Genomic DNA, 18,614 nt, shown 5'->3' on the forward strand with positions numbered 1-18,614 from the left:
TCTTTCCTCCTCTCCTTGGTGTCTTTTTTCACTTCTTAGCCACGACCATCATTATCTTTACTTCTCATTTTCCTCCTCCTTTTCCTCCTCCTCCTGCTCCTCTTTCTCTTCTTCTTCTTCCTCCTCTTTGTCCTCAAACTCTTATGTTTTATCCTAATACTCCTATTTAATCTTCTCCTCTTCCTCCTTTTTCTCCTTTGCCGTCCTCCTTCATCTTTTTATTCTTCTTTATTTTTTTGTACGTCATGCGCATTATCCTCCTCATCCTGTTTATTTTTTTTTCCTTCCTTCTCTTCCTCTTCCTTCTCATCATCTTCATTCATCTCCGCTTTCCCCCTTTTTTCTCTTTACCCTACTTCTTATCCTTCCACTTTTCTTCTGCTACTCTTTATTTTTCGTATTCTGTCCCTTCTACTCCTCTCCCTCTTCCTTCTCCTCCTCCTCCTCCTTCTCCTCCTTCTATTCTCTCAGGAAAGACAGAATTGTTGGCAGTAATCAAAGTATTCTCGTCTCTGCCTAACGAATTTCCAGTTACCTTTGTATCTATGTAATTCCGTGCAATCCTAGGTAATCGTTTGTAATCCTCAACTTCCTGGGGGTCTTATTGCACCTGACAGCGGCGTAGGACAGGTGTGGCCTTAAGATGATGAGAGAGAGAGAGAGAGAGAGAGAGAGAGAGAGAGAGAGAGAGAGAGAGAGAGAGAGAGAGAGAGAGAGAGAGTTGTCATAAAAATTGATCATTGGATACTTTAAGTGTTAGAAGCACCTCTCTCTCTCTCTCTCTCTCTCTCTCTCTCTCTCTCTCTCTCTCTCTCTCTCTCTCTCTCTCTCTCTCTCTCTCTCTCTCTCTCTCTCTCTCTCTCTCTCTCATAATAGCCCACTTGAGGACGCTTCAAAGAAAAACAAATCAACAATAAGGAGATAAGAACAAAGATTAGAGGTGATAAGGGGTGATAAGAGGTAAGTTCCGTATACGTACGATGGAAGGGGTGAAAAGGGACGTAACTATCTTATTGGGCTGCTCGAAGTATGGATGAGTTAGATTAGGTTAGGTGTAGTGTGGCGTGGTGGCATTTGGCTACAGTAGGTTAGATTAGGTAAGGTTAGGTGAGGTGGTGAAGGTAGTTCAGTGATTATTAGGTTAGGTTAGGTTAGGTTAGGTTAGGTTAGGTTAGGTTGGGTTGGGTTGGGTTAGGTTAGGTTAGGTTAGGTTAGGTCAGGTTAGGTTAGGTTAGGTTAGGTTAGGTTAGGTCAGGTTAGGTTAGGTTAGGTTGGGTTGGGTTAGGTTAGGTTAGGTTAGGTTGGGTTGGGTTGGGTTAGGTTAGGTTAGGTTAGGTTAGGTTGGGTTGGGTTAGGTTAGGTTAGGTTAGGTTAGGTTAGGTTGGGTTAGGTTAGGTTAGGTCAGGTTAGGTTAGGTTAGGTTAGGTTAGGTAGTACTTGGTTAGGTTATGTTAGGTTATGTTAGGTTAGGTCAGGTCAGGTCAGGTCAGGTTAGGTTAGGTAATACTTGGTTAGGTTAGGTTAGGTCAGGTCAGGTCAGGTCAGGTTAGGTAATACTTGGTTAGGTGAGGTTAGGTTAGGTTAGACAAGGTGAGGTTAGGTTCTGTAACGTGAGATGAGATAGGTAAGGTTAGAATTAGACGAGATGATGTAGGTTTAGGTTACGTTAGGCAATATTAGCTAACGTGAAATAGATTTATGTAAGATGAGGTTAGTTAAGGATAGGTGAGGTGAGATGAGATTACGGTAGGTCAAGTTACATTAGCTCAGTTACTAAGGAGATATTAAGAGCGACAGAGCTGGAGAGTGGCGGCGTTACTAGGTGAGGGAGTGAGGGAGTGAGGGGCAGATGGCTTTAGGGAGTGGGAGGAGTGAGGGGGAGAGTGGGGGGAGAGAGAGGATCACCAGAAGTCTTGAGTTAATAACATATCTCGTGGCGGGTCTTGTGAGTCACTAATGGACGGGGCAATCTTCTGATCCCCTCACGAAATTGCAGGAGGAGGAGGAGGAGGAGGAGGAGGAGGAGGAGGAGGAGGAGGAGGAGGGAAGGAAGGAAAGGAGATTAAGTAGTACATACATTACTAATTAAACACACGCACACATCTCTCTCTCTCTCTCTCTCTCTCTCTCTCTCTCTCTCTCTCTCTCTCTCTCTCTCTCTCTCTCTCTCTAATGATCTCAGCTGGCCGGGATGTGCAGAGTGGCCATCAAGCTCCCCCTCCCCCTCCCCCTCACACCGCCACCTGATCGCGGGAATGTACAATGAGTCACCACTATTTAAATGCCGCTCTCCGCCACCAACTTCCTCATTCCTTCTTCCTTTGTGTTCCCTTGTGCTCCCTCCACTAGCCAGCAGGTCACTACTAGGGTGATAAACGAAAAATAAAAGTGTGAATAATGTTCTTTTTTTTCTCTCTCTCTTTCTACCTCTCACATATGTATTTTTTATTTATTTATTTATTAATTTATTTTTTTGCACGTCAGTATGTATTGCGTAAAAATTGGTGATCATTTTCGTTCGATTCAACATTTTCGTTCAACTATTTGCCTATTTATTTACCCACTTGCCTGTTTAATTAATCTATTCCTATTTTTTTTATTTTTCCGTACGTTCCAAACCTCATTTCATTTATCCTTCACCCTTAAAACTCTCTTTGTTTTGTTAATGCAGAGTTTGTAATGCAATTTACGAGACAATGCCAAGAGAGAGAGAGAGAGAGAGAGAGAGAGAGAGAGAGAGAGAGAGAGAGAGAGAGAGAGAGAGAGAGAGAGAGGGAGAGAGAGGCTTAAGTAACGAGGTAAAAGTGAGACCATTACCACAAACTGAAAAAGTAAATAGCAGGGAAAGGAGGAAAGGGAAAAATAACACTCAAGACAAACACACACACACACACACACACACGTTGAAAAGAGGAATAAAGAAAATGAGAAAAGAAGAAACTGTGCATATTTATATTTAGTTAAAAGGGAAGCGAGTAAACACACACATGCTCTCTCTCTCTCTCTCTCTCTCTCTCTCTCTCTCTCTCTCTCTCTCTCTCTCTCTCTCTCTCTCTCTCTCTCTCTCTCTCTGTAATTTTGTTTTAATATCCATTAAACTCTCGCTAAAAATGATAACGTGAACCTTATTACAAATCGTTCAGTGTCTTCATTATTTTCCTCCTCCTCCTCCTCCTCCTCCTCTTCCTCCTCCTCTTCCTCTTCTTGTTCCTCCTTTTCGTCACTGTTTTTAAAAATTTTCGTTTCGTTTTCTTTTCCATCACCTCCCGTCATAAATTCTCTCTCTCTCTCTCTCTCTCTCTCTCTCTCTCTCTCTCTCTCTCTCTCTCTCTCTCTCTCTCTCTCTCTCTCTCTCTCTCTCTCTCTCTCTTAGTTCTTCACTTTGTTTTCTTTTCTCCTTTTTGATCTTCTATTGTTCTTTTCCTGTTCTTTCATTCTTCTCCTGTTTCTCTCCCTTCCCCTTCGACTTTTCCTTGTTTTTCTAGATTCATGATTCTTTCCTTCATTCTTCTTCTTCTTCTTCTTCTTCTTCTATTTTCTCCTCCTCCTCCTCCTCCTCCTCTTGTCTAAGCTCTCATTCTGTAGGTTAATATTTCAAGTGAGACATACTTCTGGGAATCTCTCTCTCTCTCTCTCTCTCTCTCTCTCTCTCTCTCTCTCTCTCTCTCTCTCTCTCTCTCTCTCTCTCTCTTACCTAAAAGGGCAAAGTTTGCTCTCCCCTTTGTACATTATAAAAGGTAAACAAACAGTAAACAAAGAAAATGTTTTGTGCAAAGAACAGAGGTGTGGTCTGAGAGAGAGAGAGAGAGAGAGAGAGAGAGAGAGAGAGAGAGAGAGAGAGAGAGAGAGAGAGAGAGAGAGAGAGAGAGAGAGAGAGAGATTTTCACAACGTTTCATTCTCGTATTTTTTATCTTATTTCATGCAGGGAAGCGCGCGTCATGTGGTCTCAATATTGGTCAATGAATAAGTGATGAATAAAGATGCACACCCGTTGAATAAATGAATAAGAGACGCCTCGGAGCAGCTGGAGTTTATTTAAAGCTTTCTACTCGTATCTTATCCCAAAACTTAAAATGGCTTTCATCCAATGCACGTTTTTTTTTTTTTTTTTTGCCTCAACTTCCAAAAACAACATTGTATATATTTTCCAAGGAGACGAAAATATGAAGAAGTTGTACGTATTCAAGTCTTCTCTTTTTGCATGCGTCGAAATGAATTATGTTTCTACTTTAATTGCGTTTCCGCTTGAAGTACAGAGAATGTTAGGACAGAGAAAGTTTATTGAGTTTATTCTTCTCTTCTAAACTTCCCAAACGAAACCTGTATAAATTTTTCCAGGAGATAGAGAAAAAAATGAAGAAGGTATGCATATATTTACGACAGTGCTCCTTCCTTCAAGTAACGAATTAATAACATTTTTCTTTTTGTATATGTAAAGTTTTAGGGCAAAGAAACTTGATGAATATATAGCTCACCTTTAAACTTCCAAAAACTATCTAGTAAGACATATGAAGGAAATATACATATTTATATAATTTTTTTTTACCATTTTCGAGCATGGAATTAATTACATTTTCGTTTTAAATAGAGAAAATTTTAGGACAAACTTAATGAATTTATTCCTCGCATTTAAGCTCCCAAAAGCAATATTTACCAAGGAGAAAGGCATAACAAACTATAAATATTCAAGTCTTCAGTTATTCACGCATCAAATTAATTACACCTCTCATTTTAACTATACAAAACTTTAGGACAGAGAAACGTAATGAATTTATTCCACGCCTCTTTAGAAATAAACCAATATATTTTGTAGAGAATGAACGTTGTAGGCTGGCAATGAGAGAAAGCGAAGGAAAAGTACGAACACTGTAAGACTCAGAACACGCACGATGGGTACTCCACGCCCTCTGCACACACAAGAGACCAGAGCCACCCTTGACTACAGGTGCGGAAGGAGGAAGACTTGTTGGCTGACCCTATTCCCTCCAGCCTTTGCTCACAGGTGCAGGAACGTCTGACAGAAGTTAAAAGTCTAGAGCCTTAGCGGGGCTGCAGCGCACGACCAAGAAATAGTGCTACGCGTTATTCCAGGCCACATGTAGAAACTATATATAAAATCTTCCCTTTTCCATTTTTCAATTCACTGATTCTCCTTCCACGAAAATTTTTGGGCAGCAAGACTTAATCGTTTTAATTCCGAGCAAACTAACGTACTTTCAGTGTAGCAAGAAATATGTGGAAACTATATACAAACTCTTCTCTTTTCAGTCTTTTAACTCCCTAAATCTCCATGCAACGTACGAAAATTTTGGGGCAGTGAGTTTTAATCGTTCTAATCTTCGCTTTTAACTTTCCAAAACAAACCAATGTATTCTCAATGAAGCAAGAAATATGTAGAAACTATACACAAACTCTTCCCTTTCTAGATTTTCACGTCACTAATTCTCCCTGCAAGAACAGAAAATTTTAGAAGTGACAATCAATTAAATTTGCGCCATCAAAGTAAAAAGAAAGTGATATTAAGGTCATATTTGGTGCTATTCAGCCTTCATTATGCTGTGGCGTTCTGGTCACTATGTTACAGAAAAATATATAAGCGTTAGAATCAATACAACTCAGAAACCTGTAAGAACTTAACCTACCAAAAAGAAGCCCATGTATTTTCTATGGAAGGAAAAAATATATATAAAGAAACTGCATATATTCGCATATTCACATTCCGTTTCACTCTCGCCTTAAACTTGTAAGCACAAATAACTCTTTTCAATCTGAAAAAAAAAAAAGAAACTGGAAACAGCATTTATCAATCCTCCCTTCTCTAGGATTTTAAATTGTCTCCCTTTAAAAATACAAGTGCAGTAGAAGGAATTTAACATCATATCTGTCCTAATTAGTTGTAGTTTTTTTTTTTTAGGTTTGCCAAGAAAAGCAGGAGGAGAGACAGACATGACAGGTGTATTGATCTCTTAGCTACAATAAATATAACTTTGGAGTATCTCTCTCTCTCTCTCTCTCTCTCTCTCTCTCTCTCTCTCTCTCTCTCTCTCTCTCTCTCTCTCTCTCTGCTTGATACTACGTAAACATGAACACCAATGATATTCGTGAGAGAGAGAGAGAGAGAGAGAGAGAGAGAGAGAGAGAGAGAGAGAGAGAGAGAGAGAGAGAGAGAGAGAGAGAGAGAGAGAGAGAGAGAGAGAGAGAGAGAGAGAGAGAGCATGGTGGAAAATTCCCCTTCATGCTTCGTGTGACGTTCAAGTGGGTGAAAAATAAAGGACCAAATCTTTATTTCATTAATACCCAATTCTGTCCACCATCCCTGTCACTGCTGGGATCTTTTTGTTGCTTGTCTTCTTTCTTCCCTATTGTCACTTCTTCACTACTTCACTCTTGTTACTCATCTTCCCTTCTCTCTCTCTCTCTCTCTCTCTCTCTCTCTCTCTCTCTCTCTCTCTCTCTCTCTCTCTCTCTCTCTCTCTCTCTCTCTCTCTCTCTCTCTCTGTCTAAGCCACCGGTAAAATTCCTCTCTTTTCTATCTTCCTCTTTAATATGTCCTTCCTTCTCCTCCTCTCTTTCTCTTTGTTTCCTTTTCATTACTTTCTTCACTAATCCGAGAGAGAGAGAGAAAGAGAGAGAGAGTCAGCCAGCCAATGTGCTATGGAATATTGAAACAAAATATCCCCTTTTTTAGGCCTAACGTGAAAAATTAACAGGCTAATGTTTTCTTCTTCCCTTTTTCTTCCCCCTCCAGATTACCTCACCACGGGGCGCACCAGACACGGACCCTGAAACCCGGAACCTGGAAACTGGAACTCTGAACCCTTCGTCTGTTACTGTGGGGCACCTGCGTCATCTTCCCTGAAATATTCACGAGCGAAGCCTTGGTGCTCACCTGTGCAGAGGCAGTGGTGGGATATGAGATGAGAGAGCGAGAAGATAGAAGCGAGAAAGAATAAAAGGAAAGGATACGAAGGGAAATAGTTAAGAAAAGAGACAGAGGGGATACAAAGGGAAAGCTGTAGTAAAGGGAGATAAAAAGGGAAACAGTTGCGGGAAAAAAAAAGGGAAAGGATCGAACACAAAGAAACAATAACGAAACAGGATTAAGGGCAGAAACGGGAGAGGGGATAGAGACAAAAACTAGTAAACAATATAACGAAAAGACACAGAAAATGAACAACAACAGAGACGAAAGACGAGATAGAAAATAAAACAAAAACAGAAATTGCCGACATTGTCTCAACTAAAACCAGACAGTGACTTGAAAATACAAAGAGAAATAGAGACAGAGAACCAAGGAGAGAGAAATAAACTCTTCGCGGAAACAAAACAAGAGATGAAGTGAGAAAGTAGAGGAGAGAAAGAACGTAAATGTAAAGAGTCTACATTCTTAATACGCATCGTGGAATTCTCGAGTTGAACAAGATTAAAAAGTACAAAAAGGGAAGTAAGAAAAGAAAACGTAGAACCAGCGAGGGGAAGAACACGTGACGTTCAATACGGTAATAAAAAAAGTTCCTCAAATTAATCAAGAATCAAAAGTACAAAAACAAAACAAAAAAAGGACTAAAAAAACTAAACAAAACAACACTAACACAAAGAGCAGAGGACACACAACACAACATTAATAATTCAAGAGTAGCAACACTTCACTCGCCCACAACAGAAAACGGAAGTAGTGAAGCGCAGCAAAGGTGACGCAGGAGACAAATTTTAATGGGAAACTATAACATACACACGGACCCCTCGACTAGCGCACTCCCTAGCTGCAGTAGCGAGGACTGGGGAGTAGTGATGCTAAAAACAAAGCTTCTATAGACAACACAACACTGGGGAAGGTAAAAATAACTAAGGAATTACAGGAAATGTGACGAGATTTTAATTTCCTGAAGTGCCTTTACCTGTCACTGCTGGAACTGACAACATGGAGATGGGAGGGGACAACACAGAGGTGCCCATGGATGAGGAGAATGGCATCGAGCCCTTCCTCACCTTCCTGCCGCCCTACATCCTCTGCAACACCACCAACTACACCAAACTCCCGCTATGTAATAATGAAACGAGGGTGGTGGATGTGAGTATGTGATTTTTTCTTTGTTAGTGTTTTGTCGTGTTTTTTTGCTGATTTTGTTGGGTTTAGCGTAGCAGTTCGTTGATTTAGTTTGTATGGTTAAGTCAGGTCTATTTTTTAGTTGTTTGTTGATGTTAGTCTTCTTCAGGTATTTCAGTGGTTTTACAAGGTTGTTTTTAGTTATAGTTAGTTAGTTGGTTAATTATATTTTTACGTATCTGGTCAATTTTTTTTTTTTTACCTTCATAGCTGATTAAGTTCGTTAATCATAATCTACTAGAATAATTCGCATCTAGATCATAAGTTAAGAGCTTAGACAAAAAAAATAATTGCTCAGGATTTGTAAATAACCTTCATAACTGCAGCGGCAACTTTTATGGTCTTGTTAACAAAGTTGAGACTCTCCCCCACACATCTCTCTCTCTCTCTCTCTCTCTCTCTCTCTCTCTCTCTCTCTCTCTCTCTCTCTCTCTCTCTCTCTCTCTCTCTCTCTCTCTCTCTCTCTCTCAATTAGGCCTATAAGCAGCTTCATTTCCAACCATCAGTCGCAGGTGTTTCTCAATTATCTCTCGCTTCACACGTCCCTTATTTCACATCGGTGGTCTGCGTCACCCTCAGGAGCCCGAGTTCGAGTACGCCTTCATCGTGGCCATCGTGGTGCCCATCATCTTCGGCATCATCGTCCTCGTGGGGCTGTTCGGCAACACACTCGTCGTTATCGTCATCATCGCCAACAAGCAAATGAGGTCCACCACTAATTATCTTATCTTCAGGTGAGAATTTGTGTTTCTGAGTCTCTTCTATTTTAGTCTCTTCATTTTTCTCTTCTTTTTCTTCTTCTCACTCCTCGTATTCTACTACTTTCCTCTCCTCCTTCTGTTCTTCTTTTTCTCCTTTTTTCTTCCTCTTCGTCCTACTTTTCTTCCTTCCTCTTCCTCCTCCTCCTCATCATCATCGTCATCATCATCATCATCACCACCACCACCATCACTAACACACATCAAACACACCTGAGAGTCGACTGTTACCTGTTGTGTACCTTTCACCTGCAGCAGTGTTCAATATTTCAAACATCACAAGGACTAATTAATCTGAAATGGTTATGACAGTTTTATTCCATCACTCTTTTCTCTAGATTTTTTTTCTCTCGATTTTCATTGTCCATCTTATTTATCCACGTTTTACTTATTGATTTTCTTATTGTCTCCCGTTTATTTGTTTATCTGAATTAATTTAAAGTATTTTTATCATTTTTTTAAATTTTCATTTATTTATTTTTTACGACTTTTGTAGTTTTGCTTTCATGATTTGTAATATTTGCTTTTGAGTTTTTTTTTTCTTTTTTCTTTTAATTGGTGTAGCACTGAAATGATCAATTAATTTATTGCTCTAGTTTGTTCAAGTTTCTTTTTTCGCATTTATTTATTTATTTATTTATTTATTTTATTTATTTTATTTTATTTATTTTTTTTTTCATTCGTTTATTGCCTTCTTTCTTTTCAGGGAACGAGATTATGAAGGATCTTTTCAATTTGTTGATTCACTTTGCCTGTCTTTGCTCGAGGTCGGTCCTCCTGACACATCAATAAATTAGCATCTGAAATTTAATGATCTTTCTTATTCATCTGTATAGACCAGGATTCTATTAATATTCTATCTTTTCACATTTTTTTTTTTTTTCACTTGGTACTCGTTAACTTCACTGTTCATCTCAAGATTTAACACTTCTATCACTGCACAGAAACTTGTATCAATGTACGATAAAGAAAAAGGGGGAATCATAAGAACTTTTTGTGATAATTATGTAACAAGTTACGGTTACTGTAGAGCTAACTGGTGACTAAGTTGGTAGCAAAAACAAAATCAATCTTCTTATTTTAATATTTATCATTAGTATTATTTTGTTTATTCATTTATTTTAGCTACTTATTTGTGTATTTATTGTGTGTTAGGGATGCTGGTGAAAAGCACACACAAAAAAAAAAAACAGTCTCGCTCGCGCCCCACCCCAGCCCAGCAAAAAATAAAAATAAAAATAAAAATAAATACATAAATAAATAAATAAACAAATAAATAAATATAAAAAATAAGTAAATAAAATAAAATAAATAACTAAATAAATAAATAAATAATCAAAAAGATACAAATAAATAAATAAAGCAAATAAAACAAGATAAAAACAAAAAGATAAGAAAAATTCGAGACAGTGTCAATGTGTGAATGAGAAGCAATTGTATTACTCTTACACATTTTCCCCCCACTTGGTTCAATGACCTTGTTGATTCTGACTGGAGGGCGACGAACCTTCCAGTCAACCTTTTTTTCATTAAGAGTGTGAGCAGCAAACAAAAATCTCATTAGCAATAGTTCAAAAGACTTGTTTTCCAACCTTAGCATGGAACAAGCAGAAAGACATAAATAATTAAATACATAAATATGCTCAAGTTTTTTTTACGTAAGAGTTCTGGCTTAGGGCAACGGGATGGAAAAAAAAAAAGTAAATACATAAATAAACAAAAGAATATGAGAACGTCCACTGAAAGCGCTATTAACTGAAGACCGCCCTGAAGAAAAGCTAAAGTACTACTCAGAAAAGTGTCTTCCACCTAAAAGAGTTCAGGTGATAGACAGAGAGGAAATACAGAAACAAGGAAATTCCACAGTTTTTATAGATAACAAACTTCCCAATGCCTTTACAAGTTCTTTATTTATGAGTGAAATTTTCAGCCTTTTCTCTTTTTCCTTCCACTATCCTATCCTCTTGCAATCCCCTCCTCCCCTTCCACCAATTCTATTACCTCCCCTTCTCCCCTTCCCTCCCAATTTGTTCTCTTTAGTTTCGTGGAAAATTAATTATGTTTGGCTCACCCTCCGCGCCTTTTTAGTATACAGTGTACATAACGTTACCATTGTTTTCCCGCGCGTCTTGTTTCAATTGTATTTACGACAAAAAAAATGTTACCCTTCTCACATTTTCCTTTGTGAACCTTCCCTCAATGGGGCGCTCTTAATGGTCTGGAAAATATGACACATTCACAAACCGAGTGACTTTTACGCGTTAAATCTCGATGTGTCCTGAAAAAATCTTTACGGCATTTGTGTGTTATCAAGCCATCTTTTTATTAGGGAACTTTTTTAGTCGTCGCCATCAAGCACGGAGCAAGATATATGGAAAAACGAGCTAAGACTACGCATATTATCTTGAAAGTTATTTTTTTTTCTCGCTATATGAGTTTACCGTATCCATTATCTCAATTATTCCTACTTCTCGTTTTCTTTCAAATAGTTTAGGCATCACTCATCTAACTTTAAAAAATCATTTCCCCATCTCTCTCTCTCTCGTTGACAAATTTTCCATCCGCCTAGGGATTAATTTTTCATCATGAATGATTTGCAAAATAATTAGCGAAAGGGCAGCAACACACGGCAAAAAATACTGTGAAGATAAAACATGAAGGTTAAGAGTAATGTTGACGCTATATCGTAATACACTCGAAAAAAAATATATATACGGTTTACTAAGACAGCCGATCAAACAGGTATAAAGAAATAAAGAAATCACTAACTACCTATGTAACTGGCAAGAATATAAATGAATAAATAAGTGAATAAATATATGAATGAAGAACATTAAGGGAAAACACGTTGACAAATAGCATTTTTCCGAGCAGGTTCAAAGTCAGTCAGTCAAAAATCATCAATAATCCAACTAGAAAAAAAAATAACAATTCATTGGTAACTAAGACCTTGGAAAATACGTAAAAAAAAATAGATAGAATAAATAAAGCAGCAAAATAAATAAGTAATTATATACAGAAATGAAGGAATAAATAAGGTTTTTCAAGTGGAGTTTTATCAATATTACTTTTGAAATCTTTGCAGACCAGCTGATGATAATAATAATAATAATAACAATAATAATAATAATAACAATAATAATAATAATAATAATAATAATAATAATAATAATAATAAAAGCGAACAAAAATAGAGTTACGAAATTACTTCAAATATGAATGCTATTTTTAACACGAATAATGAAAAGTCAGTGTAATGAGGCGATAGGACTTGCTTACCCAGAAACAGAGAGAGAGAGAGAGAGAGAGAGAGAGAGAGAGAGAGAGAGAGAGAGAGAGAGAGAGAGAGAGAGAGAGAGAGAGAGAGAGAGAATGATATAACTACAAAAAGACAGAAAAACAGAGAGAAGAAATGAATACAGAGAATACAGAAGAGAGGGTGGAAGGAAAAAGAAGGAATAAAAAGGAAGAAGAGAAGATGAGCAACAACAAGAGTGAAGTAATGAAGAAGGGGCAATAGGGAAGGAAGAAGACAAGTAACAAGCAAATAAAAAGCCCAGCAGTGACAGGGATGGTGGACAGAATTGGGTATTAATGAAATAAAGATTTGGTCCTTTATTTTTCACCCACTTGAACGTCACACGAAGCATGAAAGCGAATTTTCCACCATGCTCTCTCTCTCTCTCTCTCTCTCTCTCTCTCTCTCTCTCTCTCTCTCTCTCTCTCTCTCTCACACACATTCATTTTATTGTTCTTTTTTTCGTGATATCAAACCCATACACACACACACACACACACACACACACACACACACACACACACACACACACACACACACACACACACACACACACACACACACACAGAGAGAGAGAGAGAGAGAGAGAGAGAGAGAGAGAGAGAGAGAGAGAGAGAGAGAGAGAGAGACGAGAGAAACTAAAAATACACCCTAGAATGTTCTCTCTCTCTCTCTCTCTCTCTCTCTCTCTCTCTCTCTCTCTCTCTCTCTCTCTCTCTCTCTCTCTCTCTCTCTCTCTCTCCCTCCCTCTGAGAGTAAAAATAACGAGTATTAGGAATCGATCAGCTTATTCCCTCCACCTACACACACTTACGTCTATCTTACCAAGGATCGCTGGAAAAATATATAAAAAATGAGGGAAAAAAATCAAGAATGGGCTGCTTATACTTTTTTTTCCTTTTTTTCCTTTTTTTTTTTAATAATTACTGTACGTATGATTTTTTTTTTGGTGTCTTTTTTTGTTAGTTTTGTTTTGTTTACGCTTTTTTCATGTATTTTTTTTCGTGTTGTAATTTCTCTCTCTCTCTCTCTCTCTCTCTCTCTCTCTCTCTCTCTCTCTCTCTCTCTCTCTCTCTCTCTCTCTCTCTCTCTCTCTCTCTCTCTCTCTCTCTCTCTCTCTCTCTCTCTCTCTCTCTCTCTCTCTCTCTCTCTTATCCTCTTATCCTTGCCTACATTCTTACATTACACTCTACTTACCCTCTCCTTCATCTTTCTCTCCTTGCACTTTTCCCTTCCTCCTCTTCTCTCCTCATTATCTCCCTCCCATCTCTCCTTTCGCTTCTTACATTCTACTTACTCTTCATATCCTTTTTCCTCTTTTCTAGCCACTCCTTCCTCCTCCATTCACACTCATTATCAAATTCCCTTCTTCCTTTTCGCTCCCATCAACTCGTCCAGCCTTCACCATTTGTTCTCATCCAATCCTAACTACCGCTGTCTGCACTCTGTAAGCCTTCCGATCTTCACAACCGTATTCTGAAGCACCTCTGCGCGTCACCCTACTGAATTCACAAGGCTGTAGTTGAAGTTACACGGGTTTTTAAGGGTGTTTTCATGGATGTAGTGACAGATGGACAAATTTTCTGTATTATTAACGGGGGAAATAGTCTTGGGAACCGGGCTAAGTTGCTCTGTGGCGGTTGAAAATACTTGTGGTGCAAGGGCAGTGTGTGTTTCAGCCTCACGCCGCCATGGTCTTTGTCCAAACTCATTACGGCGCGTCCATTTACCCAACGTTAACTCTCTCTCTCTCTCTCTCTCTCTCTCCCTCTCTCTCTCTTGAACCAGTTTTTTTAACCTTTGCATCTTTTCCTACATTTTCATCTTCTTCCTTTCCTCTCAACTAACATGCTCTCTCTCTCTCTCTCTCTCTCTCTCTCTCTCTCTCTCTCTCTCTCTCTCTCTCTCTCTCTCTCTCTCTCTCTCTCTCTCTCTCTCTCTCTCTCTCTCTCTCTCTCTCTCTCTCTCTCTCTCTCTCTCTCTCTCTCTCTCTCTCATTCTCCGTCCCTTCCTGTGACATAACTTGTTTCTCCTAACATGCTCTTCTGTCCTCCCTACCTCCTCCTCCTCCTCCTCCTCCTCCTCCTCCTCCTCTTCTTCCTTCCTGCCTGCCATCCTCCCTTGCTTGTTCTCTTCTGAGTCCATCTGCAACTCTCTCAGCCTCCCTTCCTCGTGTTTCCTTTTTCCATGTTCCTTCCTCCCTTTGTTTCCTCCCTGGCTGTCCTCCCTTCGTCCTTGAACTCTCTCTCTCTCTCTCTCTCTCTCTCTCTCTCTCTCTCTCTCTCTCTCTCTCTCTCTCTCTCTCTCTCTCTCTCTCTCTCTCTCTCTCTCTCTCTCTCTCTCTCTCTCTCTCTCTCTCTCTCTCTCTCTCTCTCTCTCTCTCTCTCTCTCTCTCTCTCTCTCTCTCTCTCTCTCTCTCTCTCTCTCTCTCTCTCTCTCTCTCTCTCTCCCGTTGAAACAATAACTTTCCAGCAATCAACTTCTATCTACTCTCTCTCTCTCTCTCTCTCTCTCTCTCTCTCTCTCTCTCTCTCTCTCTCTCTCTCTCTCTCTCTCTCTCTCTCTCTCTCTCTCTCTCTCTCTCTCTCTCTCTCTCTCTCTCTCTCTCTCTGTCTCCCTCCCTTCTCTCCATCACCCCTCGGCACGTCCTTCACCCTTCTAGTTAGGGGATCCCTTTTTCTGCTCTTTCCTATACGGGTTATTGGTGTTAAAACCTTTCCCTTGCCCCTCCTCCTCCTCTTCCTCCTCCTCTTCCTCTTCCTCCTCCTCCCGGATTCCTCATTCTTCTAATACCTCCGTCACTGGCGCCTTGTCTCTTAAAATTCTCTTCACTCTCTCTCTCTCTCTCTCTCTCTCTCTCTCTCTCTCTCTCTCTCTCTCTCTCTCTCTCTCTCTCTCTCTCTCTCTCTCTCTCTCTCTCTCTCTCTCTCTCTCTCTCTTTCTCTCCCATCTCTCCTCTTTTCTCCGTCATAAATGTTCTGTTATCCTTTCCCCCTCCTCTTTCTTTCCTCTCTCTTTTCTCTCCTCATCAACTTCCCGCCATCTTTACTCCTGTTTTCTCCTCTTCTTTCCCCTCATAAACACTCCTGTGACTTTACTTTCACTCCCTTCATCCTCTCATTTTCCTCCCGTCCACTTTCCTCATAAACATTTGGCTGTTTTTCATGTATTTTTTCCTCTCCGCTTCGCCCTTGAGCGCTCTCTCTCTCTCTCTCTCTCTCTCTCTCTCTCTCTCTCTCTCTCTCTCTCTCTCTCTCTCTCTCTCTCTCTCTCTCTCTCTCTCTCTCTCTACATTTTACCCCTTTCATTCGTTTTCCTTTCCTTCCTCTCCTCTCCAATCGTTACATTTTGCTTCCCTTTTCTCACCTCCTATTCTTTTCCTTTCCTTTATTTTCCTTAACTTCTCTCTCCTATCCTTTCATCTTCCATTTATTTTGCTTTTCCTTTACTTTCCTTCACTTCCCTTTCCTTTCCTTCCCTTCCTTTCTATCGTCATCGTGTGTTTCCCTGAGCTTCTCTATCCTTCCGTTCCTCAGCTTTCCACTCTCATTTGGGTTCCTCTTCTTTTTCTTTTTATCTCTCTCCTCTCTTCCCTCCCCATCCAAGAGCCGCACCAGAACCACTAAGGGCACGAGGATCTCACAAATCCTTTCATCCTCTGCACTTATCCCTCGATGGACTGGTTCGAACACTCATCAAGACACACACACACACACACACATACACACACACACTGCATTACATTACGGAGCAAATCAATACACAGAATATCGATCTGCTGTCTCATGAGTTTCATTTTGAGTTTTCTTATGTGAAGCAGTGGCGAGTCAGTTAATTTCCTGTTGCTTAGAGTGGAAAGTGGCTGCCAAATACTTATGTCTATTTTCTTATCATTAACTTGAAGAAAAAAGATGAATAAAGTGACGAAGATAAGAAAACACTATGTAGCTGTTTTGGTATCAGTTTTTTTCTCAACTAACTTCTCAAAAAAACAAGCAGGAAAAAATCTAGCATAAGTGTATTACTTGATGAAAATCCATGAAAAATTTAGTGTTATCACATCAAATCACCTAAAATTCAGTACACCTCATTGACCCTTTCAGTGCGATATGCAATAAATAATTGACAGCACTAAAAGCAATGTGTAAGATCTCTTTAAGCATTCAAAAGAAAGGGATGAAAAAGAATAGATTTTGCGATGTCTAGCCAATATAATGTTTGACGTGGTTGTAGACCGAGAAGAAATGACCCACAGTGGTTAATGATCAAGCAAAGATGTGGAAAATAGCAGCGAATGGGGAAAATTAGCACAAACCTGGCAAACTGACTTTTTTTTTTTACGAGAAGTTGAGAGGACTTTTCTTTCAGTCTTTCCTGGACACGTAAAAACACTTGATAACATAAGTAGCCCAGGAACCACTTGCCCCCTGCAGCTTAGCCATGGCTCACTCACTTGACTCATTCAGTGACACTACGAGGAGCAAGTTGAAGGGATTTTTTTTTTCTTTTTCTTTTTTTTTTTCTCGTCAGTCCCCTACACACTTAAAAAAAAAAAAAAAAATTCAACACGACATTAAACCAAGACTCACTTCCTCCTGCAGCTTAGCCATGGCAGACTTACTGTTCATCGTGTTCTGCGTGCCCTTCACCGCCTCTGACTACATCCTGCCCTCATGGCCCTTCGGGAGCATCTGGTGCCAGACGGTGCAGTACCTCACTTACGTCACAGCCTACGCCTCGGTCTACACGCTCCTGCTGCTCTCACTTGACCGCTTCCTGGCCGTGGTGCACCCGATAACAGCCCTTAGCAGTAAGTATTCCTGGCTCAGGCAATGCTCGTGTTCCTCATTCAAAAGGGACACACACAGACTATGCTTCTTTTATATTTCTCGTCAAAAGATACACAAACAGACTGACTGATACAGGAAAAAAGTGTAGTCTCCTTTTAGACAGGGTGGAATCAAAAGCTTTCGTCTTACTAACCCACCTCCTCTAACTAACTGTTTTCATCCTCTCTCTTGTCGCCGCAATGCTGCAGCCGTTGCTATATTTTACCGCCTTTTTCACGCTAACTGCTCTTCTGATCTTGCTACATGCATGCCTCCTTTCCTCCCGCGGCCTCGCTCCACTAGTCTTTTTGCTTTCACCCTATTCTATCCACCTTTCTAATACAAGTTAACCAGTGTTCTCATTCATTCATCCCCTTTTCTGGTAAACTCTGGAGCTCCCTGCGTGTTTCTGCATTTCCTCCTTCCTGTGACTTGAGCTATTTTAGGAGGGAAGTTTGTAAACATTTGACAATAATTTCTGACGTTTTGGGACGGGTACCTTTTTTCTTTCTTTATTTTTTAATTTCGTTGGCGGTATCCCGGTATCCCTCTTACATAAAAGAAATACACTGAAGAGGCAAGCAGAGGAGAGCAGACGTAAGGAAGGAAAACGACAGAGTATAGAGAGAGGGAGCAAAGGAACGGTACACAGACAATCAGAATGACGGAAAACACAGCGACAAAGTTTAGGTAAAATGAGAGGGTGGAGGAAAGCAGAGGTAAGGATAAACGGTTGACTGACTGCTTAATGGAAAGTTTGGTCCAGAGATGCATGCAGCTGAACAGACGGGTATTAAATGTAACAGAGGGCTTAAAGTGACACAATGAATGTAACAATACACAAAACTGCACACAATCTCTAGGGTTAGTAATCAGGGCAAGACTAATGGGTTCAAACTTGATAGGGAAAAACTGTGCTAGATGAATGGACTCTGTAATTAAGCTGTTCGTGCAGAGTTAACAGAGGGCTTTAAAAGATCAGATAAGCTTATGGCCAGGGATGAAAGGTAGATATAGGCACCAACATTTTGAAAGGGAAATGCCACGTGTAGGCCTAATGGCTTCTTGCAGCTTCCCCAATGGTCTCATGTGGCGAATGAAACACAGACGTAGACAGAGAGATGTAGACAGACTGATACAGGAGGCGGAAACAGACGGACAAAGGGACGAAGGAAGGAAAACAAGTGGGCAGGTGGACGGAGATGGATGAATAAAGCGACAAATTGACGTAACAGACAGTTTGTTAGATAGAGACACAAACACGACGCAGCTGGTCAGGGATACGGAAATGAACACACTGAAGGGGAGACAAAGGAGGACAGGACAGCGGGTCACGGATGAAGAAATATCAATAACAACAGTAACAAATAACAGAACGTCTTATACTGCCCATTAGACAAGATAATTAATGTCTCCTTTGTCATGTGATCTTCTTTACCTCCATTATTGTTACGTATTGTACCATGGGAGAGAAAGGTGTGTGTGTGTGTGTGTGTGTGTGTGTGTGTGTGTGTGTGTGTGTGTGTGTGTGTGTGTGTGTGTGTGTGTGTGTGTGGGCATGAAATCCTGAAATCCTGTATAGTAAAGACAGATGGAGGAATATAAATGCATACATACATAC

The 18,614-nt window shown here is 40.0% G+C and overlaps 1 protein-coding gene across 4 annotated transcripts in view; it reads left to right on the forward strand.

Annotated features, from left to right (window-relative positions):
* Window positions 1–18,614, forward strand: part of LOC135088779 (allatostatin-A receptor-like) — a 222,861-nt gene that overhangs the window by 191,202 nt on the left and 13,045 nt on the right. For all 4 annotated transcript variants that reach the window (XM_063983799.1, XM_063983800.1, XM_063983801.1 and 1 more), the window contains 3 exons: window positions 6,750–8,072; window positions 8,688–8,842; window positions 16,766–16,974. In XM_063983799.1, the coding sequence (XP_063839869.1) occupies window positions 7,923–8,072; window positions 8,688–8,842; window positions 16,766–16,974 (514 nt within the window). In that variant the 5' untranslated portion in view covers window positions 6,750–7,922. The remainder of the gene's footprint in view (window positions 1–6,749; window positions 8,073–8,687; window positions 8,843–16,765; window positions 16,975–18,614) is intronic.

The sequence above is a fragment of the Scylla paramamosain genome, chromosome 31 (assembly GCF_035594125.1).
Source record: "Scylla paramamosain isolate STU-SP2022 chromosome 31, ASM3559412v1, whole genome shotgun sequence".
NCBI lineage: Eukaryota > Metazoa > Arthropoda > Malacostraca > Decapoda > Portunidae > Scylla > Scylla paramamosain.